This window comes from Takifugu flavidus, chromosome 1 (genome assembly GCF_003711565.1).
Source record: "Takifugu flavidus isolate HTHZ2018 chromosome 1, ASM371156v2, whole genome shotgun sequence".
NCBI lineage: Eukaryota > Metazoa > Chordata > Actinopteri > Tetraodontiformes > Tetraodontidae > Takifugu > Takifugu flavidus.
The window spans coordinates 620,948-643,798 of record NC_079520.1 but is presented as its reverse complement, the minus strand read 5'-3'; the positions used below and the strand labels follow the sequence as shown (position 1 = coordinate 643,798).

At 45.0% G+C, this 22,851-nt stretch overlaps 2 protein-coding genes across 3 annotated transcripts in view; both read left to right on the top strand.

Moving 5' to 3' along the window:
- ttn.2 (titin, tandem duplicate 2) overlaps window positions 1–22,851 on the top strand; it is a 160,376-nt gene that overhangs the window by 16,994 nt on the left and 120,531 nt on the right. Inside the window, 22 exon segments of the mRNA XM_057024964.1 lie at window positions 32–176; window positions 251–419; window positions 497–722; window positions 820–1,104; window positions 1,186–1,311; window positions 1,415–1,603; window positions 1,804–2,190; window positions 2,791–2,841; window positions 12,222–16,031; window positions 16,643–16,921; window positions 17,099–17,662; window positions 17,905–18,186; window positions 18,263–18,541; window positions 18,615–18,896; window positions 18,977–19,255; window positions 19,443–19,730; window positions 19,826–20,104; window positions 20,203–20,484; window positions 20,747–21,025; window positions 21,602–21,880; window positions 22,162–22,440; window positions 22,537–22,824. Coding sequence (XP_056880944.1) covers window positions 32–176; window positions 251–419; window positions 497–722; window positions 820–1,104; window positions 1,186–1,311; window positions 1,415–1,603; window positions 1,804–2,190; window positions 2,791–2,841; window positions 12,222–16,031; window positions 16,643–16,921; window positions 17,099–17,662; window positions 17,905–18,186; window positions 18,263–18,541; window positions 18,615–18,896; window positions 18,977–19,255; window positions 19,443–19,730; window positions 19,826–20,104; window positions 20,203–20,484; window positions 20,747–21,025; window positions 21,602–21,880; window positions 22,162–22,440; window positions 22,537–22,824 — 9,327 coding nt within the window.
- On the top strand, window positions 3,289–11,707 carry LOC130521438 (muscle M-line assembly protein unc-89-like). Of its 2 annotated transcripts, none has more exons than XM_057025009.1 (2): window positions 3,289–3,691; window positions 3,822–8,841. In XM_057025009.1, the coding sequence occupies exon 2, from the start codon at window positions 3,911–3,913 to the stop codon at window positions 4,928–4,930; it is 1,020 nt and encodes a 339-aa protein (XP_056880989.1). In that variant the 5' UTR covers window positions 3,289–3,691; window positions 3,822–3,910; the 3' UTR covers window positions 4,931–8,841. The 2 variants fall into 2 exon arrangements, with proteins under 2 accessions (XP_056880989.1, XP_056880978.1); XM_057024998.1 differs by having other exon boundaries at window positions 3,325–3,691; window positions 3,822–11,707.

Sequence of the window (22,851 nt, the reverse complement as noted above, 5' to 3'; positions counted from 1 at the left end):
CATTTAAACACTTTCTTGTCTTTGATTTTAGCTCGTGTCATAGAGTTCACCAAGAAGATCAAAGACATAAAGATCACAGAGAAGAAGAAGGCCATTTTTGAGTGTGAGGTATCTGAGCCCAACATCCAGGTGATGTGGATGAAGGATGGCCAGGAGCTGGACCTTTCTGAGGAGAGGTACCACACACACAGGAGCAGGAACCTCTTCAACAAAAGCATCAGCCAGCTCACATTTGGCTCTGTCTGCACAGGTACATCACCACAGCTGAGAAGTACGTCCACCGTTTAATGATCCAGACGGTCCGCATGTCGGATGCTGGAGAATACTCTGTGGTTGCCGGGTCCAGTGTCTCCAAAGCCCACTTGATGGTGGAGGGTCGTGACATCCGAATCACTGAACCTGCTGATCGTGAAATCACGGTCAGGGAATATTAGCTAAAGTTCATTTCTGATTCTATGTCTTCAGAATGGTCAACCTCAGTCTTCTTTCCTTGCAGGTTCTGGAGAAACACCGAGCAACCATTGAATTTGAGGTAAACGAGGACGAGGTGGAGGGTCGCTGGCTGAAGAACGGGGTTGAGATCTCTTTGGAGGAAAGATTTAGCTATGTGGTTATCAGGAAGGTTCACCGTATCACCATCTCTGAGACCTTCCGAAGTGATGCGGGCGAGTACACCTTCATCGCCGGGAAGAACAGGAGTTCCGTGAACCTCCGAGTTAACAGTAAGTCCCCCTGTGGTCTCCAGCTTAAACTTGAGTTACTTTCTTCTTGTCTTTAAGTGAAATGTTTTTTCCTGCTTATGGCTTGTTGCTTCTTCAGTCCCAGAAGCGCCACAGATCCTCCGTCACATGGAGCCACAGTCGGTGGAGGTGGGAAAACTGGCTCGCTTCTCAGTGGAGGTTAGTGGACTTCCTCAGCCTCAGGTCGTCTGGTACAAGAACTCCCAGAAGCTCTCTGCGGGCTTCAAATGCAAGATCCTCCGAGAAGCCAACGAGCACTCGCTGCTGCTGATCGAGGTGTTCCCAGAAGATGCTGCAGACTACAGCTGTGAAGCTAAGAACGACTATGGCACCGCCACCAGCACTGCCTCGCTCCATGTGGAAGGTATCATTTCAGCAGGAATACAACGTTTGCTGGTCCAGGTGGAAGTGTTGCTGTAGCCTGAGGTGTCTGTATGTGATGTAGTGTCAGAGGTGGTTTCTCCAGACGTGGCTGCTGCTGTCGCTCCTCCTGTTGTCACCTCACCAATCGCCAGCACCTCTGCCTGTGAGGGAGAACCTGCCCGCTTCCACTGCAGAGTCCACGGGGAAGGTAGGAAAGCAAATGTTCCATAGTGATGAGACACTGTCTTCTAAAAGTGTACACCTCAACAAAAACTAGTGAAACGCTAAAATACTTTCTGTCTTTTATCCAGATGTCAAAATCAGCTGGTTCCACAAGGAAAAGGAGATCAAGCAGTCAGAATTCTTTAGGATGTCTCAGTTTGAGGACAGCTGCCAGCTGGAGATCTCCAGGGTGTATCCAGAGGACGAGGGCGAGTACACCTGCGTGGCCACAAACGGCGGCGGGACGGTGTCCTGCACCGCCACGCTCACACTGGACGGTGAGTCTGAGACTCTACATTAATGCGACCGCTACACAACGGTACGTTTGTCCTGCTGTGAGGCTTCCAGGCAGCAGATGAAAGGCAGCGAGACGACCTTCGCTTTTATCCAGAGACCCTTTTGGTGCACGTGTGAATCTTTTTTATTTTGGGGATGAATGTAACGCAACAGCTCAGTCAATGAAGCTGCTTCCTTTCAGGACAAACAGTCAGAGCGGCCAGCGAAGCGCCGCCTCAGCGGCACATCACCACCAGCCTCACCAGTATAAAGAAGCCCTCCATTGGCCAAAAGCCCATCTTCATTCAGCCAATCAGGAGCTGCACAGTAGCACACGGGGAGGTGGCACGCTTCCACGCATACGTGTCTGGCATGCCGAAACCAGACATAAAGTGGTTCCATGACCAACAGCCCATTCAGCCCACCAAAAACGTGGTGTTTCACTTTGAAGAGGCAACTAACACCGCCACGCTCATCATTGTGGACGCTTTCACCGAGCACGCGGGACAGTACACCTGCAGGGCCGCCAACAGCGCCGGAGAGGCTGCTTGCTCAGCCACACTCACCATAACCAAAGTTGAAGAAGAAGGTAACTTGTGGGTCCATCATCTGAGACAGATTTCCCCTGAATCCTCTCCGTTAAGGGATGTCCCGCACAGAGAGCCACAACAAAGAACACAGGATGTTATTGTTGTTGTTGTTGTGGTTATGAAGGTCTGATTGCAGCCTTTACTGTGGACCTTCACGTTGATCCACACGAACAGAGAGATTTACATTAAAAGCACTGCAGTCACACCTCCTTGATCAGGGTGGATTAAATCAGGGGACATCCCTCAACCCTCTTTCCTGGCACTCCGACTAATCCTCCAGTTCCACACAGAACCACCCTGTTCTGGTCTGACCTCTTCTGCACCTTCAGGGGTGGTCCATGTCACCTGTGCACCCTCCTCCATCTCCTCCATCCTCATCTCCTCACTGCTCTAGAACAACTGGAAAATGCATGAAAATCTCATGAAACTCACCTCTTTTACTCCTCTTTCACCACCACCCTGGAACCAAATCATTTCTCTCCAGTTCATTTCTTCTCCACCTTTTATGGTGCCTCCTAAAATCTGCTTCCTTTGAAGAACACCACAGCTTTCAGTGCTTTGGTGCATAAATCAATACTGAAATCTCCTTTTTCTTTCAGTGACTGTTGTGAAAGAGCAGATTGAAGCCAGGATTGAGCAAGAAGTCAAAGGTAAGGTCAATTTTCTGTAAACCACATTTCCGGAACAGAACCAGTTAAAAACAGAGAGTCTCATTTTTGTAAAGTTGATATTTGCTCTTTGAAGCAGTCATTTAGCAGGTAAATTAGATGGAAGGGTTAAAGAACTCATTGCATCCATTTAAGCTGATGCAGAATTTCAGTTGCATGAGATTTTTCTGACGTATTATTGAACTCTTTTTATTTGTGTACAACGTTCCACCATTTCTCTGAGGACCAGTCGAATATGCCTGTACCCGCTCTTGAGTTTTGCATCCAAATGACATGTTTTGGCATGAAAACCCTCTTTTTTCCCCAGGATGTGTATCTTTTAAAGCCTCCACACATGAAATGACCTTTAAAAGATATGACGGTTTACTGCATCTGGACGTTACACCAGAATATTCTTTAGCCTGGCTTGCAGATAGTGGGATGTGATTCCTGTGGTTTGCATTTTACATAACACCAGTAAACTATATTAGTTCGAATAAACGCCATCTTACCCAGTTTACTGCTTCACGCTTTGAAAGTCAGAAAGGTTTTTTTTAAGATTTGCTTCTCACATTGTCATATACATTATTTATTCCTGCAATAGTTCGAGCATTAGAAAGGGCGTTTATTCTCCTGTCTGCAAGTCAGGTAAGAGATATTCGAGCATAAAGATTAAGCACAAAACCAAAAACAAAGCAGCAATTTTATCCACCCAGTTTTGAATTATGTTTTTTTTTAAATTTAATGATAAAATAATTCATTTCTTGAAGAAATTTCCACAGAAGAAGGATCAAAACTTCCGGCAATTTTCTAGTAAAAAGAATCAAGCCTTGCGTTTATTCGAACAAATATGGTGAGTGAAATTATTTATTACTGCATTGTGACTACCAGCATGCATTTAAAATTGTTATCACCAATTCATTCCAATTTTCTTTTTTTAACCCACAAGGTCGTATTTGCTGACAGTTGTTTTATATTTGCAGAGCTGTTTTATGGAGGCAGCAATGAGGAGCCTTTGAAGCCCGACCCGACTGGCTGCTCCACCTCCTCCATCAAGTCACGGACAAAAGACATGAAACCTTCTTTTACAAAGAAACTCAAGTTTCAGTCGGTCCAGGAAGGTGAAGCAGTCGAGCTCAAGTGTGAACTGGTTGCTTCTCCTCCTCCATCCATCCTCTGGTTTCATAATAATAAATCGATTCCTAAAGCGCGTAGACGTAGGATCTGTAGTGACAGCCAGATTGAGATGCACACTAGCAGCCTGGTTATTGACAGGGTCAAAGAGAAGGATTCTGGCAGTTATAAGGTAATGGCCATTAACAAGGAGGGTTCTGCTGAGTCTACAGCATCACTCTTGGTTTCACTGCAAGAAGAGCAGTCTGCCAACTACCTGAGCTGTGCAAGGCGCTCGGTTAAAGCTCGTGACATCGCAGCTATGAGTACTGAGCACAGGCATGAGAGGAAGTTCAGGGTGGACCTCAGATGTGTCGGGTCTCCTTTTGACCAACTGTCTAAGGCTCGTCTCACTAGATCTCGGTCTGAAACCTCTCTGGTGCGCAGTGTCTACTTCCGTTCTGGTTCCCGTTCAAACGAAAGAGCACCTACAGAAAAGTCCACACTTTTAGAGACAGCTTCTGAGCGTGCTCTGTCTCCCACCCCTATGTTTGACAGGTCTGAACGTTTTAATGACAGATTCAGTGATATCTACTGTGACCGGCGTACCGGAGCCAGGTTCAGTGACAGGTTTAGTGACACAGACAGCCTTCACAACGAGGTGAGGACAAAACTGAGTACTCTGCAGAAGGCAGTTAAACAGAGAAAGAGGCTCTCCATCTCTACTATGTCCTCCTCTGAATTTGAAGTAGAATCAGTTGCCAGTGAGCCCAGCTATGCAGATTATGTGGACAGGCTCCGGGGGAGGCCTGCCTTCCTACACGATGTGACGCATTTCAACAGACACCTTGATTTAGGAGAAAGTCAGCAAGAATTTCAGACTAAAAATGTAAGCAGTGCACCCTCCCAGTCTTCCGTGAGACATTTGTTTGAACCTCAGTCAAGAACCAGAGCAATCCAGATCATGAGAGGGGGCTAGTGGATACACTGGAGGATAAAAATGGTGAAGGTTTTCTGGACTCTCAGAAGGATGATGAATCAAGGCAGGAGGTGAATAAATGCCAGGGTGGAGTTGCTGGAAAAACGATGGAGGGTTCTTTCTCCACGATCAAGATACCTTACCCAGATGTTCCGCATTCTGGAACCACATTTTACCCAGGAACTACAACTTACCCTGAAAGCGGAGAATCCATCCCAGTTACGATTGTTCAAGAAGACGTATCCCTCAGGGAGTCTCCAACACCAAAGCCAGTCACAACACTCACACACCTGATTATACAGACTCGACGACACCAGAAGACAAGGTTGACTCGGTAATAACTGACCTGTTTGAAGAAGAGTATGAAGGGGAGTCTTTCAGGAGTCCTTGTGAGAAGGGCCTTGAAGCTGATATTTCTGAATGTGAGCAAAGCAGGAAATGGCAGAAAGGTAGTAAGGTGTCCAATGAAGAGATTGTCTGTCATGAAATACACCTTCCTAATCCAACAAAACGGTTGGTGGAGAGCAGAACTTCCACTGTATCTGAAACTATGAACAAGACAAACTTTGGATACACTGAAGCTATTCCACTTAGAAAATCAACCAAGATCAAAGCTTCCTTACAGAAGGAGGACAGAGTAGAAGAAACGATGTCTGATGTACCACTCCTGGCTAAACAAATGTCTCCAAGGTTAAATATTAAATCAGCAGGCCAGAACAAAGAGTTTCTATCCAAGGGAAAACCCAAGATAGAGGACAGACGTGGAGACTCACCCAGGCAACATCTATACAGATCTGTTAAAGAGAAGTCCCTTATTGAGCCTGTATCAGCAGCTAACTTACCAGCAGCCACATGTGAGCCCTACCAGGAACCCTGTGGAGGAGGATCCTTGAAAGAAGACTATGGAAAGAGTCTGGAAGCTGAAAGGATTCAGTGCGAGGAAAAACTTTTGGCCCTGCGGATCAGGAAATGGCAGCAAGGCATGCAGATGTCAGAAGATGAGAGACACTACCCTGAATCTGATCCAATGTTGGCAGAGACTTCATACTTAGAGAGTGAGGATCATATGTATCCACAACAAGAGCTAAGGGCAAAAATATTATCTGCTGAACATTCTGACTTGGAGACACAAAAACACGTGGAAGCTGAGGAAGAGGAGAAGATGCTTGAGAAGGCAGGTGAAGAGCATGGCCTTCACCTATCAAGGGATAACCTCTCAGAGTTGAAGCATGAGAGTGAGAGGTTCTTCAGTGAGGATGAGGCTTTGGCTCAGCGGATAATAAAATGGCAACAGGATGTTGTAAAAGAGCAAGCTGCACAGCTGGAGTCCAGCAGGACAGGTGCTCACCCACAGGTCCATGCAGAGACTACCACTGAGCTTGGGGAAGAAGTTAAAGAGGCCTCTTCAGAAATCCTTCCACAGCTCAAAAAGTCTTTCTCAGCTAAAAGTGCTAGAGACAGGTTTTTTATGAATGAGTGCGCTGCTGAATCCCAAGATCAGCTGAGTGATTATCCTCAGTGGCCTCCTTCTGGTCAACTTTACACAGAAAGACGAGAGACCACATTGCAGAGGGACAGTGAAGACTTTGTAAAAAAGGACAAAGCGCTGGCTGCGGACAACTTGAAGATGCAACAAAATGTTGTTGAAAAAGAGCACCGAGCTAAAATATACTCTCAAAGTCAACAACACGTTGTTTGCTCTGAACTAAAAGCTCATTCGTCATCATTCGACAGAGAAGATGAGCTTGTTGACATGGCTAATGAGCCCTACAGTGTTCCATTACCCTCATCTTCAGCTCATGCCACTGAAGCTTTGCCATTAAAATCTTCAGTTCATGCTTCTGAGTCAGAGGATATGGAAATGGAAAAGACACAGAAAAAAGATAAGGATGCCTTCTTTGTTGATAAAGCCAAGAGCCAACATTCGACAGACATTAGAGACACAGAAGCAGAAAACACAGAGAACCAACAAAAGACTTGTGGTGAAATAACCATAGAAAGATGTGAATATGGGCCTATAAATGAAGAGGTGTTTGTGCAAGAGAGTGCAGAACTGAAGGAAGCTAATAACCAAACTCAAAAGTCAAAGAGAATTAAAGATAATGATGATGCTGGTGCTGGAAGCTCCCCTCCAGTTTTTGTCAAAGAAATCTCGTCTCTTAAGACTAAAGTGGGTGAGATGTCTGAGTTTACCTGCCAGTTCCACGGTGACCCTCTCCCAACAGTGACCTGGTTTAAAGATGGCCAACCATTAACCCACAATCCTGACTTTGATATTATGAACAGAGCTAACAAATCAAAACTTACTGTGTTCTATCCAACCGCAGACCACGAAGGCACATATGACTGCCTCATAACCAATAAATATGGAAAATCTCTCTGCAGCTGCACTCTGGAGATTGCTGACAAAATAGCAAGAACAGCAGATGTCACAAAACATGCAGCAGCGGATCTTCCCAAAAAAGGGGAACAACCGGAATCTGTTTTTGAAAAAGAACTGAGTGCGTCTGTGCAGTCAGGAAAGGCTACTCTACAGGTGCCCGAAATGGTGATGCACAGACAACTCTGCTCAGATGAGCCTTTCAGCCCTTCACCTGTGGAAATTAGAATCACCACGGCCACGCCTGTTCCCGAGATACGAGGAGAAAACCATGAGACTAAACCACAGAACTGGACTGAGGAAGTGTCCACTATGGCTGGAGCAGAGGGATCCTCTACAGCTGTCAGACACAAATTTACATTTTCCTTTGATGTGTCTGAAGAAGAACCCACTGCGGTAAAAAAATCACTAAATACCAATTATTCTGAAGGCATCACTGGGGATGTCCAAACCCCCGAAATATTTCATCAGCAATACCAGGACGTGACTCATAAAGAAGAAAAATCAATTTGTCCACAACCAGAAGAAGCACCAAGAACTAAGAAAACCAAACATGCCATCTCTACCGAGCATCCAGGTATATCCGGCTGTGGCCTACTAGCCTCCTCCGCTGTGATAAAAGTCTCTGAGATTAAACAAGCTTTTGAGGCAGACTCATCAGTTCCATTGACGGCACCCCCTCCTAAACATGACAGAAAGGAAACAGTTTTTCCTGAGGAGCGTATTTCTGCTGCAGCAGTCTCCATTGACCTGAGGGACAATAAAGGAGAGACTGATCAAAGTCCTGTTGTTAGAGATTCTTCCCCAAACATAAGTCCAGATTTAGCAAAAACTCTCCCCGATGGAGCAGAAGCCAATGTCACTGAAATTTCCCCCGCTTCAGGAAAGTTGTCTTCTGATCAGTCAGTTTCCCCACAACTCCCTGCTACCGCCCTTACATCTTCCGAGTCTCCCCAGCCCATCTCCCTTGAGGAAAACAGTCGACAGGTTTGTCCCAAAATTCCAAAGGGAGCAAATTCTACAGAAGGTGATGGTGCAAGTAAAAAGTTTTTAGATATGGTGCAGGAGTCATCTGCCCCTTCTCCCAAACAAGATTCCTGTGACATGGAGATGGGAATGTCCGTGCATACATTTGACCGCAGTAGTAGCTTTATTCCTTTCCTCTCTGAAAAGGAAAATCTCTCAATGAGAACTTCAGGTCAACTTCAGGCAACTGTAAAACCTAAAAGGACATCTGGATCAATCAAACCTGAAAGTCAAAATGCAGTTGCAATGTCTTCGTCTCTGGACAGCGAGGTTGATGTTGTCAGGGAGGTTGTCCCAACAGATGCTAAGGAGGCTAGTGTTTTAGAAGAATCAAAAGAAGACCAGCTGAAAGTAGTTACTGATGCAAACATTGTTACTGCTGTGCTGGAATACACTGAGGAGACTTCATCATCTTTTGCAGAGCTTATTTCTAAACCAGAACCTACTTTTGACAGTGGTGTCTTTTTGAGTGAAGTGGAGACTCAGCCTGATATTACCAAGATAGCAGAGGAGACGCCTGGTTATGAAGGTGAACTTGATGTTCTGAACAATGGAGCACAAGAGAGAGTTAATGACCCTCAAACACTTCTGGTCAACCCTAAAGTTGACGACATTCCTGGACAACATCATCTGTCTGAGGATGGTGCCACTGAGAGCAGAGTTACGTCCACACAGGACAAACATTTCAGCAAATACTCAGAAACTAAGGCCGATATTGCAACCGTTGGTTCCTTGGAGGAAGAGGAGGTCACCTTTGGTGCCGTGTATGACTACTATAACCTTCCGGCGGATTGGAGAAGGCCAATGTCTCCAGAGTCAGAAATGTCAATTGAGATTGGGAGCACAATGAGTGAAGAAATTACCGAAGTGGCCGAGAGGTTTTTCACCCCAGGCTCATCCTCTGAGGTCTTGCAGCCCCTTGTTGAGCAATTTTACACACCCACATCTCCCATGGCGCTCCATACTCGCACTTCTGTTACACCTGGTGGGTTTGTGACCCCACAGGAGTATCCCTTCAACCCTGCAGAAGCTCAGAGCCCATCATCCAGACAGTCCAGTGAAAGGTTCTTCACACCACATGAATTATTGTCATCTCCTGTTGAATGGAGCATGGATACAACTGCTGTCAACAAGAATTTATTGTTTAACCAAGGAATGGAGTCTTCATCCTTGACAACCCTTGAGGAGAAAGCACAAGGTGTTCCTCCTGCTTTTCTCAAACCTCTCATGAAGAAGAGAGTGTGCGAGAATGATTCCTTAATGTTTCTTGCTGAGGTGTTTGGCCTACCATGCCCTGAGGTGAAGTGGTTCTGCAACAATAAACAACTGGTGGAAGATGACAGGGTTAGAATGGAAAGAGATGGTGATACTGTCTCCTTAACAGTTCTTGATGTTACTAAAGCTGACCAAGGAGAGTATATCTGTGAGGCTGTGAATAACATTGGACAAGCCAGAAGTGTTGCTTTAGTGGTGGTTGTATCACAAGAAGTGAGGTTCATGCCTGCTCCACCAGCTGTCACACATCAGCATGTCATGGAGTTTGATGTGGAAGAAGATGACACTTCACGTTCTCCTTCCCCTCAGGAGATTCTTCTGGAAGTAGAACTGGATGAGAATGAAGTCAAAGAGTTTGAGAAACAAGTTAAGATCATCACAATTCCGGAGTACACTGCTGACAACAAGAGCATGATTGTATCTTTAGACGTATTGCCAAGTATTTATGAGGAGGGAGCTGTAGATTTTGTCACCCATGAGCGCGATGATTTGAAAATAGCATTTGAGGTAACAGAAATGCCTCCAAGGTTCATCAACCCCATCTGTGATATGGAAACACCAGAAGGTGCCACAATCATTTTTGAGTGTTCACTAATGGGGACTCCATCTCCTGTTGTGTCTTGGTTCAAAGGAGACAAAAAGATTCCTCACAATGACAAAAAGTACTTGCACTCATCTGAAGGAGACAACCACTTCCTTAAGATCTGTACAGTCACAACACAGGACAGTGGAGTTTATATCTGCAGGGCTATCAACGTTGTTGGAGAGACGCTGTGTAGGGCCTCTCTGGTTGTAGTAAATGCCAAATCATTCTCGGGGAGGACGCGAGGAAGGGAAGTGACTGCTGTGTCTCTCGGAAGTGCCAAAATTCAGCCTCAAAAGTTTGATTTGTTGGTGGGCGGTAAATCATTTGATGGTGAACAAGTATCGGAAATTGAACTGGAATTTGAATTTGATCAAGAGGCAGATGAGTCACAACGTGCTGTAAAGCTGGTGGCCAAAACTGACCACCAAGCTGAAACTAGTGAACAGGGAGAGAAATATGTTAGCATCAACTTTGATGTGTTTGCAGAGCCAGCAAAAGAGGAGAAAGTGGAATTCAAAGGGAAGTCCTCTGATATGTGTAGCTTCCAGTTCCAGGTGACCGAGTCACCCCCCAAGTGCATCATCCCATTGAGTAACATTACTGCGGCAGTTGGCACACCAGTTATCCTTCAGTGTTTGGTTAGTGGGACGCCCAACCCCACGGCTGAATGGTACAAGGATGGTGATCGAGTCACAGACAGTAGGTGTATAATCCAGGAGAAAACATTGGGCCATTTCAATTTGCTCATCACCAATGTGACCCAGAGTGATGCTGGCGAGTACAAGTGCATTATTCAAAATGCAGCAGGTTTAACTGAAACTGCTGCACTGCTTAAAGTGTTTTAGTGGTCTGGACTGGTTGCACAATGATGACCTAGCTTTCCAGTTTCCTGTCTGTTTGGTTCTTCTAGTTGAATGTTTGGTGTAAGTGTGAGTGTACGCTAAGACTTTAGCTGCAGTTTCAAAACTCAGATGCTCAGACTTCTCACAACATGCAAACTAACTATTAAAATAAAAAACTGCTCCTCATAAAAATACCATTAAAAAAAAAAAAAATTATCAGTCATGCTGACCAAAGTAATGATTTCAAAGGAATTTTAGTGTAGCTGAAAATGTACTTTTCACCAGAGATGAATAAATAATCCTCCTCCTCATCATCATACAATCACAGGGATTGTTGGTGCCCAGCGGTTTTATAAATGAGATTATAGTGAGATTCCTGTTGATATTGTCATCATTAAGACAACTCTGTCTTGGTATTTGATGTGTTTCTGAAGAAAAAAAATAATTTGGAATTTTGATTTGAAAAGAGAATTCTCACTTAAATTTTATTGGTAAAATGATAAAAAAAATGATGTAAAGGTATGATGGTTCAGATATATTGTAAATATATTTAATGAGTTTATAAGTAGTATGTAACAACGTCTTGAGTTTGATTCAGAGGATACAGTAGAAACCTGTTTTGTACACTTATGTTTGGAGATGAATCAATAAAGTATTCTTTAGTACAATGATGCAGTCTGGCTCTTTTCCTTTCTCGTGTGTGATCAGGGTCCAGTTTCTCAGAACATTTACAGAAGAAACGGTTGTAAAAACAAGCTGTTTGGATATTGGAGGTTATTTACACATTTTACAAAACCTTGGTTTTTAAGGGAATATTATTCTTTTTTATTTTCTTCTTCAGAACAAAATACTTTCGATTTTCTAGTTTGTGATGATGTAGAGCTTTTAAGTTTCCTCTCTGAAACTGGTCTTTATAATTCAAGTTTCATTTGATTTAGAATTAGTTCAAAATTAAATGAAGGGACATTTCCAAAGAAAGCATAGGAACGCTGGTCACCTGATCACCACATGTTTGGTTGTATTTGCCTGCGGTGGCGATGCAGTTATTGGATGATATTTGGTAAATGTATCATTTTGTTTCCATTCAGGGCAACCCCAATATTTGTTTTAAACACTCATTTTGTGATTTATGTTTTTACGTTATGTATATTGTTACCAATCTTGCTCAATATGTCCTGACAGAACAATCTAGCACCATCATCACCACTGTGGAAGAAAAAGAAGAAATCTTCTCAACTGGTGTCCAGCTACCACAGAAAACAAAAACCCTTGAACTCAAGCCAGAGTCTAAACGTTACTCTTCAACTTTAGAGAAGAAAAAAGAAAAGCCAGTTTTCCTTAGCCAAGTTTCACCAGCATCTGTATGTGTTGGGGAAACGGCAAAATTTACTGTCAGAGTTTCTGGTGTTCCAAAACCAGTCATTCAGTGGTCTCACAATGGAGAAGTGATAATAAGCTCCTCAGTATACAAGATGATAGAGGAGAAGGAAGACTATACATTAGTAATTACCAAGGTCACATCAGAGTATGAGGGCGAGTACTCTTGTACCGCCACCAACAGATTTGGTCAGACAACATGTACCACATATCTGGAAGTGAAAAGTGTTGATGTCAGCCAGGCAGAGAAATGGGTCGAAAAGATGTTCAAAGTCACAGGTCAACCCCCTACGTTCAGTGTTCAGATTCAGCCTTTGCGGTGCTCGGAAGGAACAGAGGTTCTGTTTAATTATAAAGTCAGTGGCGATCCGATTCCTGATGTAAATTGGTACAAGGGGGCTTTCCAGATCCAACCCAATAGAAATCGTATCATTAGCTCAAACCCTGATGGATCGGGCTGCCTCAAATTGAAGACTGTCAAACAGGAAGACAGTGGCATGTACATGTGTAAGGCCTCCAACAAGTTTGGAGAAGCATCTTGCAGTGCAGAACTAGCTGTGGTCAAAGAAACTGTTGTTGTCAGCAAACAGGAACAGGTGACAGTAGTGCAACAGAAAGGCTATAAGGTTTCAGTGACAGAACAAGCAACAGAGTCACGCTTGTATCAGGTCAGCCTCCCAGGCCAAGACCGAACCAGGTCAGATCAGATGGTTTACACCATTGGCACTGAGGACAGGCAGATCATTCCCAGTGAGCAAGTGGGGTCTCTTCAAGAAGTAGACATTTCATCCGCCACGATTCACCGTGAACAGATGACCCACCAGGCAGCAGTGCTTCAGGCACATGAGATCGAGGAGAGGGTGTCTGTCGTTTCTACCCACCCCCCTCAAGTTTCACTCGTTCCTTCAAAACAGCTCCACATGGCAGCATTTACATCTTCTATTGAAGAAAGTCAGGACTTCACAGAGCAGCACTGTGACCGTATTCAAAGCCCTGAGGTCATTGAGCTTAAGGCTGCAAAAGAAAAGAAGTCAAAGGTGATGTCAGCTGTGGCTGAAGAACTCACCCCTTTGTCTACTGTTAGCACAGAACCCCTGAGTGACAGCCAATCTGCTAATGTCAGACCCATTTCAGAACCTAAACATCTGGTAAGTGGACATCAGGTTGAGTCACAAGTGTCCATCTTGAAGGAGCAGTCTGCTGATATCTCCATACCACAGGAAGAGAAGGGTTACAAGGTAAAGGAAGGTATTAAAATTTTATACTCGGCTCAGTCTACAGAAAAGCGGATGCTAACAGAGGGTCACACTGTTGAGTTAGCAGCAGCAGACTCTGCTATGAAGTCATCTGTTGTGAAAGAACAGCATCGACCCCTCTTGGCTTCTGTCAGTGAGTCAAAACACACTCTTTCCAAGGAGACAAAGATCTCCATGGAGATGCCTGCTGAGGAAACTGCACATCTCAGAAAGGATACAATTTTGAAAGCAGCTCTAAACACTGAAGAGAGTCGGCTGTTGCAGGCTGAGCACAGTGAGCAGCTGCCTAGTCTGCCTGGTTCAAAGTGCATTCATCCACAGATAGAAGGGGAACAGCTGTTGCACCTCCAGGTGATTACTGACCAGGATCTTCTTCCTTCTGAAGAGAGCTTCACCTGTGAAAAACCAATACCGTCACATGCAGGAACCAGGAGGAGTCCCACTCTGCTACACACTGTTATTCAGGATGAGCAGAGGACAGTCATTTGTGAGGACACATCCACATTTGAGGCCAAGCCTAGCACCTCAACCGTCCAACCAAAGAAGGAAGCACCAACCCTCTTGCATCTTCAGTCAGCTCACCCTGTGGATGCATTGTCCAAAGAGGGTGTACTTGTGATTGAGAAGCCTGACCATCAGTTGGCAGCACAAAAACAAGAACGGGCAAGAAGTCATGCAGCCATTACGGAAGAGAAAAGGGAGCTGACAGGGGATTATCATACAGAACTGGATTTATCTGTGACTGGTATCCGTTCTCAGCTTCGAACTGAGCCAAAGCCTCAGAACATCCTCCAGCTCTCCTTCCAGCCAATGCAGCTGCCAAAGGAGACGCCAGTAATTACTGACATCAAACAACAACGAGCTTTGGTGCAGAAGGAGGATCGCTGGAATGTGATGCACGTCACCACTGTTGCAGACAGTTTGGCCTTAGAGGAGGGTCACACTGAGAATCTTACAACCCTTGACAAGTTCAGCTGTAATACTGCCATTGAGCCAAAGGTTCCCAGTGAATCTGTCCAGATTGAGGAGAAGGAGATCTCCACTGAGAGTAGTGCCCTTCTCGAGTCAGCAGAAGAAGATTTTGCCATTCAGATTCAAGAGGGACAGTCAGTTAGACAGTCAATAGTAATGGATGAGAAACGAGTGCTGACAGGCGAACTCTCTAAGGAGATCACCAAGTCTGAGTCCACAAAGGTCGTCTCAGTCACCACACAACCCAAGTTGTCTCTGATGGCATCAGAATCACGAGACAACACGGCTCTTCCCAAAGAAATGACATTTGTCATTCAAATCCCTAAACCGTTCAGTCTCAATATACGGCGTCAGCTTCGAGACGTTCTTCAGTCTGCTGTGGCCACTGAACAGCCAGTTTTGCTGGCTGACGTTGTGAGTAAGCTGCAGGCTGTAGATTTACAAGAAGTAAAGGTTCAGAGAGAGCCCAAGCGGGCTGTGTTTACATACATGATCACCACACCCAGTGCCCCCATGGAGATCAGCCTGGCTTTTGAAGGTAATTATCCCCAAACAGCTGAGTTCAGAACTGAACTTCAGGCAGCTTTCCATTCCCTGGTATACAGGGAAGCTCAGATCCTTACATCAGAACAACCAGGCACCATGCAGCTAGACAAACCCCAGCGAGTGCAAGTGACCTCAGCGTCCCGTAAGCAAATGTTTTCATCCACGGTTGAGACAGCCAGTATGGCGGAGAGCGCTGCGGCTTTCTCTGCCGTGAAATCCGAAGGTGCTGCACTCAGGACAGAGTCAAAAATGACCATTGAATGTGCTGCTGCCCAACAACAAGTTGTAGTGCACGAAACTAAAGCAGCTACTATACAGGAGTCCACTACATCCCAGGTCAGAGTTTCTACTGAGGCAGCCTTTGAACAGTCTGTCCAGGTTGTGAAGGAGGAGGTTAAATCGGTAATGGTGAAAAGCAGAAAGGAAGATGCAGGAGCAGCTTTTGTTCCCGCTCCCACTCTTCCCACTACCATCCACACAGAACAGACCATAGATATCAGTGTAGTGAAGGAGCACAGGGAGGAGAAGTTTGAGGAGACTACCGTGATAGTACAGAGGGAATATCCTACAATAGTCATTGCCCTCGAAGACATCTCTATTGATGAAGATAGTAAAGTAACATTGAGTACCACCATAGCATATGCAGAAAAGGTAAACTGGTTTTTCAATGGACAATTGGTAAAATCTGGCAAAGAGTTCAGGTGTTCTAAAGAAAAGGACACATACACGCTGGTTATCAGCAAGGTTGTGAAGGAGATACATCAAGGAGAATATGTTTGTGAGGCAGAGAATGAAGCTGGGAAGACTACAACATCTTCAAGACTCACTGTGGTCCCAAGAGGTTTGATGATAGAGAGAATTAATGTAATCATCCATTCAATCACCCATTTTTTCAGCGACCCACTAATCATCCACTGCGAATGGTTTCATTCAAGTCATATGAGAAATCGCTCATCTCTGTTCATAGTTCAGTAGGAGCACCTTTTTAGAACCTGAATTCTAACTCACCACATCTTGTGTGTTCCACATCATTGTGCCATCATTTATGGCCTAAAGATCAGAAACATCACAGCTTTGGAGTCAATGTTCCTCACGGTGATGGCTGTCATGGTTCTGACCTTCAGGCCACTTTCATGGTCCGTTCATGTCTCGAAAGCCCTTCATATGTTATCAACGCCTGCATCACTTCATCATGTGGAAGCTCTGATCCTTCTAACTTTTGCCTGAACACTAGTCCCATGAGAATCAAGTTTAGTGACATTTTGACCTTTCTGGCTGATTCTTTATGAAATCATGGGACTACTGTTCTTGTCATTATTTTTCTCCTTCACAGTCACTCCTGAAATATCTTCTGTCACTCTTGTCCACCATCCTTGTTCCTGTGTGTCTTACAAACATGTGTTTAGCCTCGATATTGACTTTTATCCTTTCATTTCTCTGGGTGTGCCTCAGTGCCGCCTGTGTTTAGGCTGAGAATCACACCGCTGGAGATAAACGTTGGCAGCAGTGCCAAGTTTGAATGTGAAATCACAGAAGCTCCAAATGTGACCTTCAGATGGTACAAGTCTGGAATTGAGATCAAACAGAGTGAAAAGTACAGGATCCTCAGCAGCAGCACCAGTTCGGCTTTGGAGCTTTTGAACCCAGTCAAATCTGACAGTGGCGAATACACCTGCAAGGCCTCGAACCAGCATGGTGTAGACAGCTGCGCTGCTTCCCTCGTCGTCACAGGTAAGACCTCCATATCTTCAGTTCTTTACCAAGAGAGAGAGAGAATTATATTCTTACTTGCACCTTCTTTATAGCATACGATTGAAACATTGGGGCTCATGTGGAAGGTTGTACAGGTTACATTTGCTGTAACTTCTGCTTCCTAAAACTGTATCAACTTGTTTATTGCCTTCTTAGAGATGTACCCACCAATATTTGTATCAAAACCAGAGCCAATGACTCTATTTGTGGGCAAAGAGGCTGTTTTTCAGTGCTCGCTCACTGGATCCTCCCCAATGGACGTTGTCTGGCACAAGGACAACATAGCAATCTCTTCTGAAGGGAACTATGTCATGAAAAGTGATAAAAATAAGTACTCTCTTCACATCAAGAGTCTTGAGCTGGCCCACCAGGGAGTGTACCTGTGCAAGGCCTCCAACAGTGTTGGCACAGCTACCTTTACCACGGAGCTCTGGGTTGTCGACAAGCCCAGCTTTGTTAAGCCTTTTGACCAGGTGTCTGCTGCTGTTAATGATCCAGTGAGACTGGAGTGTCAGGTGAATGAGGATATTGGTGTGACCATCACCTGGACAAGGGATGGCAAAAAGGTCCACCAGAGCATGGACTGTAAATTGTCCTTTGAGGACAAATTGGCTGTTGTTGAGATACCCAAGGCAAAGCTGAAAGACTCAGGCAAATATGTTTGCACAGCCACAAATGAGGCTGGAAGCTCCTCGTGTGAGGCTTTGGTGATGGTCCAAGGTAAGATCTGACAGATGGGCTTTCTGTGGTGTGACGCAATGATGTCTTTTGACTGTCTTCATGTTTCAGCTGATGCTAAAACTTTGCATTGCTCTCTTGCTTATGCTTTCTTTTAACTCATCCACTCTCTCTCTCACTCACACACACACACACACACACACACACACACACACACAACCAGTGCATGTGATTCATTTCTGTCCTAAACCTTTATGTGTTACTCAACTCAAAACTTCTTTTAGAACCACCTACCTTTGTCAAGAAAATGGAACCAAAGTTTACATGGAAACAAGGCATCTCTACACGATTACAGTGCTCTGTTAAAGGATCACCCGAACTTCACATCCACTGGTTCTGGGATGAGCACGAGCTTAATGAGGGAGAAAAATATAAAATGTCTTTGAAGAATGGAGTTGCCATCTTGGAAATCTTGAATCTTGTTGTTGCGGACAGTGGTCGTTACAGCTGTGAAGTGTCAAATAATGCTGGCAGCGACAGCTGCAGCACCCTCGTAGCTGTAAAAGGTTTGTCAAGCGTTGGATTTATTCTCGTTCTACAAGTGAGGTGGCTCTAGTGCATAATCACTCTTTGTACACGCAGAGCCTCCATCCATTAGAAACGAACTACAGACCATTGAGGCAGTGAAGGGAGGACCTGTTCACCTGGAGTATGAGATTGCAGGAACAGCTCCCTTTGAAATCACTTGGTCAAAAAATAGGAAGACTATCACTGCCGATAAGAAATATAAAATAATATCCCAGCAATCTCTGTCAAGGCTGGAGATCCTGACCTTTGAAAGTGCAGATGTTGGAGATTATCAGTGTGTTGTGTCAAATGAAGTGGGGAAGGTCACCACCAAAGCTGTGGCCAAACTCAAAGGTAACAGAACACGTGGGAAAATGCTGTTGTGGATTAAAATCTTCAGATTTAAAGTTGTCTTGTGCTTCTGTAGAACCACCATCCTTCACAAAGAGAGTTGACAATGTTACCGCTGTGTTGGGGAAACCGGTGAAACTTCAGGGAACGGTTAAGGGTTCGAGTCCCATCACTGTTAAATGGATGAAAGACTCTGAATACCTGAGAGATGATGATCCAACTATTACGTTGTCATTTGAGAATAATGTTGCTTCCTTGTCAATAGCTACTGTGGCTCTTAGCCACGGTGGCAAATATTTGTGCCAAGCTGAGAATGAAGCTGGTCAGCAAAAATCGGAAGCGACTTTGACTGTGCAAGGTCAGCTGGCGTCTTCAATGCCGTTGAGATCCTCTTCACTTTCTTTCTCTTAAAACCTAACAAGTCTGTCTGTATCCCAGAACCCGCCAGGATCGTAGAACCCGCAGCCTCTATTAGTGTGACCGCAGGAGAGTCGGCCACACTGGAGTGCACAATCAGTGGGAGCCCAGAGCTCAAAGTGAAGTGGTTCAGAGATGGAAAAGAGATGACAAGTGGTCGTAAACACAAGCTGACTGTTAAGGACAAAACTGCCAGCATGAAAATCCTGACAGCAGAAAAATCCGACTCTGCAGACTACAAGATTCAAGTGTCTAATAAAGTTGGGAAGGATGAGTGTACATGTTCACTCACTGTCTTGGGTTCGTGGTCTTGCTTCATTTCAAATTCAGCTTTGATTTTAATTGATGATGGTCACATGATACACTCTTGCTGCCTGTTTTATCTGCCCTGTTGTTTTCTGCTTATATCACCTAGCAACCTTATACTTTAAAGCTTCCAAAGATTTGAGTTTTTCCTAATGAATGGATTTTTTCCCTCAATAATCAGATCGGATAATGCCTCCAACATTCACCAAATCCCTGAAAAGGGTTGATGCTAACATTGGTAATAACGCCTCCCTGGATTGTAAAGTGTCTGGGTCCCAACCCATGACAATAGCTTGGTTCAAAGATGACCAGGAAATCACACCAGGACCTAAATTCCTGGCTGAATTCAGAGACCACTCTGCCACGCTACAGATTGCTGGTCTGGAGAAAGCCGACTCTGGAGTATACAAATGCAGAGCCACCAATTCTGCGGGCTTCAAAGAGACCAGTGGCACTCTCTATGTCAAAGGTTATGAATGCTCGGCTTATGGTCGTCCTCTTTGTTGTTTAGGTCTCAAATGATTTAATGCTAACAGGAAACAAACCTTGTTTTGTGGCTTCCAGAGCCCCCATCATTCACAGTGAAACCAGACAACCAGGATGTTATTCCAGGCACCACTGTTTCCTTCACAGCAGCCTTCACTGGGACAGCTCCATTAACTGTTAAGTGGTTCAAAGAGGACAAAGAGATCGTCTCTGGAGGAACCTATTTCATAAAGAAAGATGCCACTTCGAGCTCTTTGGAGCTTCAGTCTGTGAAACCCAGCGACTCTGCCACGTACACCTGCCAAGTGTCCAATGATGCTGGAAAGGTGGACTGCACAGCGGTGCTCTTTGTCAAAGGTGCCTGTCTTTAATATCAGCTGCATGAACCACAGACGACGGTAACTCTGACACTAACATGTCTTTTCTCGATGCCGAACATTAACCTCTTATCTTAGAACCTCCGACATTTGTGAAGAAGCTTGAGGCAACCAGGCTCATTACCTGTGGCGACTCCTCTCGCCTGGATTGCAAGGTGACTGGGAGTCCAGTCATCACCTTTAAGTGGTTCAAAGATGAGATGGAGATCACTCCCGGTCCTAAATATACCATGGCTGTGGAGGACTTGGTGGCGTCTCTGGAAATAGTGCAGTGTACAGTAGAGGAAAGTGGAGATTATGTCTGCGTGGCCTCCAGTGAAGCTGGTAGTGACCGCTGCTGCAGCACAGTTACCGTCAAAGGTTGGTTTCATGTGAAACGTTCTTGCATTTGTTCTCCTCGGCCACCGCTAAAACTGTGGAAAGAGACAGTAAAATCCCAACCGGGGAATTAAAATGACCATCTCGGTTTATATAACTGTTCAGTAACAAGTTACAAACGCTTCTAAATCAGCCTTCTGAGAGGGGGATTTGGAAAAGTTTCATCATGGAAGATTCATAAAAAGAATTCCTTTTACATCAAATTTCATCTTCACTTTCTTTTATCTTTGTTTCATTCTTGTAGTGCCACCACTATTTGTGCGCAGCCTGGAGTCCAAAGATGTTGTGAAAGGTTCTGAACTAATGCTGGAGTGTCAAGTCTCGGGTTCTGCTCCTTTCACTGTGTCTATGAGTAAAAATGGAAAAGCAATAAGAAATGACAAGAGACACAGGATCAGTGTGAAAGATGACCTGATAGCCCTGCAGGTGCTGGCAGTTGAGCCAGGAGACGTTGGATTGTACCAGTGTACAGTGGAGAATGAAGTGGGCAGGGTCTCCTGTGACTGTCACGTCACCCTCAAAGGTTGGTCCGGGTGTCCGCGCCACAGGGTCGTAGATGGAGTAGAGGTAGTAGTAGAAGTAGTAGTGGTAGTAGTAGTGGTAGTAGAGGTAGTAGTAGAAGTAGTAGTGGTAGTAGTAGAGGTAGTAGTAGTGGTAGTAGTAGTAGAGGTAGTAGTGGTAGAAGTAGTAGTAGATGTAGTAGTAGTGGTAGTAGTAGAAGTAGTAGAGGTAGTAGTAGTGGTAGTAGTAGAGGTAGTAGTAGTAGTGGTAGAAGTAGAGGTAGTAGTAGTAGAAGTAGTAGTAGATGTAGTAGTAGTGGTAGTAGTAGAAGTAGTAGTGGTAGTAGTAGAAGTAGAAGTAGTAGTAGTGGTAGTAGTAGAGTAGTAGTAGTGGTAGTAGTAGAGGTAGTTCAGTTTGGTATTCGGGTCACGTGTACTGGTGATGCTCAGATGGATTCGTCCAGCATCCCAGTCCACGTGCACTGGTGGTTTCCAGGAGAAAGTCCTGCTGTATCTCTGGCTGGAACACCTCAACTCACTGAATTTGTTCTGATATTCCATGGAAAATGCAACCATGCTGATCTTACTGCTTCTTGTAGACCCTCCATCATTTGTGCAAAAGCTGGAGAACCTGAGCTCCTTGGTGGGCAGTGAGGTGTCTTTGCTGTGCGTTGTGAAGGGTTCAGAGCCCATGACTGTGTCCTGGATGAAGGACAACCACGAGCTGAAAGAGGCTGAACACATCCAGCTTTCATATGAGAACAACACGGCACTGCTGCACCTTACAGATGTGCAGAGGAAAGATGGAGGCAAATACTCGTGCCAGGCTCAGAACCAGGCGGGGAGCCAGACCTGCTCTGCTCTGTTAACAGTCAAAGGTTGGTCCAGTCACAACAGTACCAGTCTTATCACCTGTGAGCTTTATTGTCCGTGAGTAAACTGAGACAGCAATGCGACCCGTTTAGGCCCTGGTGTGATCCCAGTAGAGGAGCACAAGCGATATTTTAGCGATCATAGTGATGGACACGTGTGTGTAATACCTCAGTGCAGCTAGCGTAATCATGTTATTTAGCCTGCCTGTGGTTCAGGGTTCCAGCTGCTGCCTTCAGGTGACGCTTGTTCAGCATGAATGAACCCGATTGTTTGTTTGAAATCTCAGAACCTGCTAAGATCACAGATGAGGCCAAGTCTATCAGCGTGACTCAGGGGGATCCTGCCACGCTGGAGGCTCGCTTCTCTGGAACGAAACCCCTCAGTGCCACTTGGATAAAGGCTGGCAAGGAGCTGGTCTCAGGCCAGCGATACAAAGTTCACAGCACTGACAGCAGTTCTGTTCTCAAGATTAACAAGACAGACAAAAACGATGGTGGCGAATACACCTTCAGGGTTTCCAATGATGTGGGCCAAGGTTCTTGTGAGGTCACCCTCACTGTTCTTGGTCAGTTCTTCTTTTGTTGCCTTTCATTTGAAACGGATGTCGCTGAATTACACTTTTCTTCTGGGACTGTACCTCACTGTTTGTTTCTCCTGTTAGATCAAATAATTCCACCATCTTTTACACGAAAGCTGAAGCAGACGGAAGGTATCAAAGCCTCATTTGCTCACCTGGAGTGTCTGGTTTCTGGTTCCCTGCCCATAACAATCCAGTGGTTCAAAGATGACAAGGAGATCCAGGCTGACCAGAAACACAAATGCACCTTTTTTGAGAATGTTGCTTTTCTGGAAATCTGTAACCTGGAGAGTAAAGACAGTGGTAGTTATACGTGCATAGCCAAGAACAAAGCAGGGACGGTCCAATGTTCTGCCACCCTGTTTGTCAAAGGTTTGAACAGACTCATCAGAGTAGAGA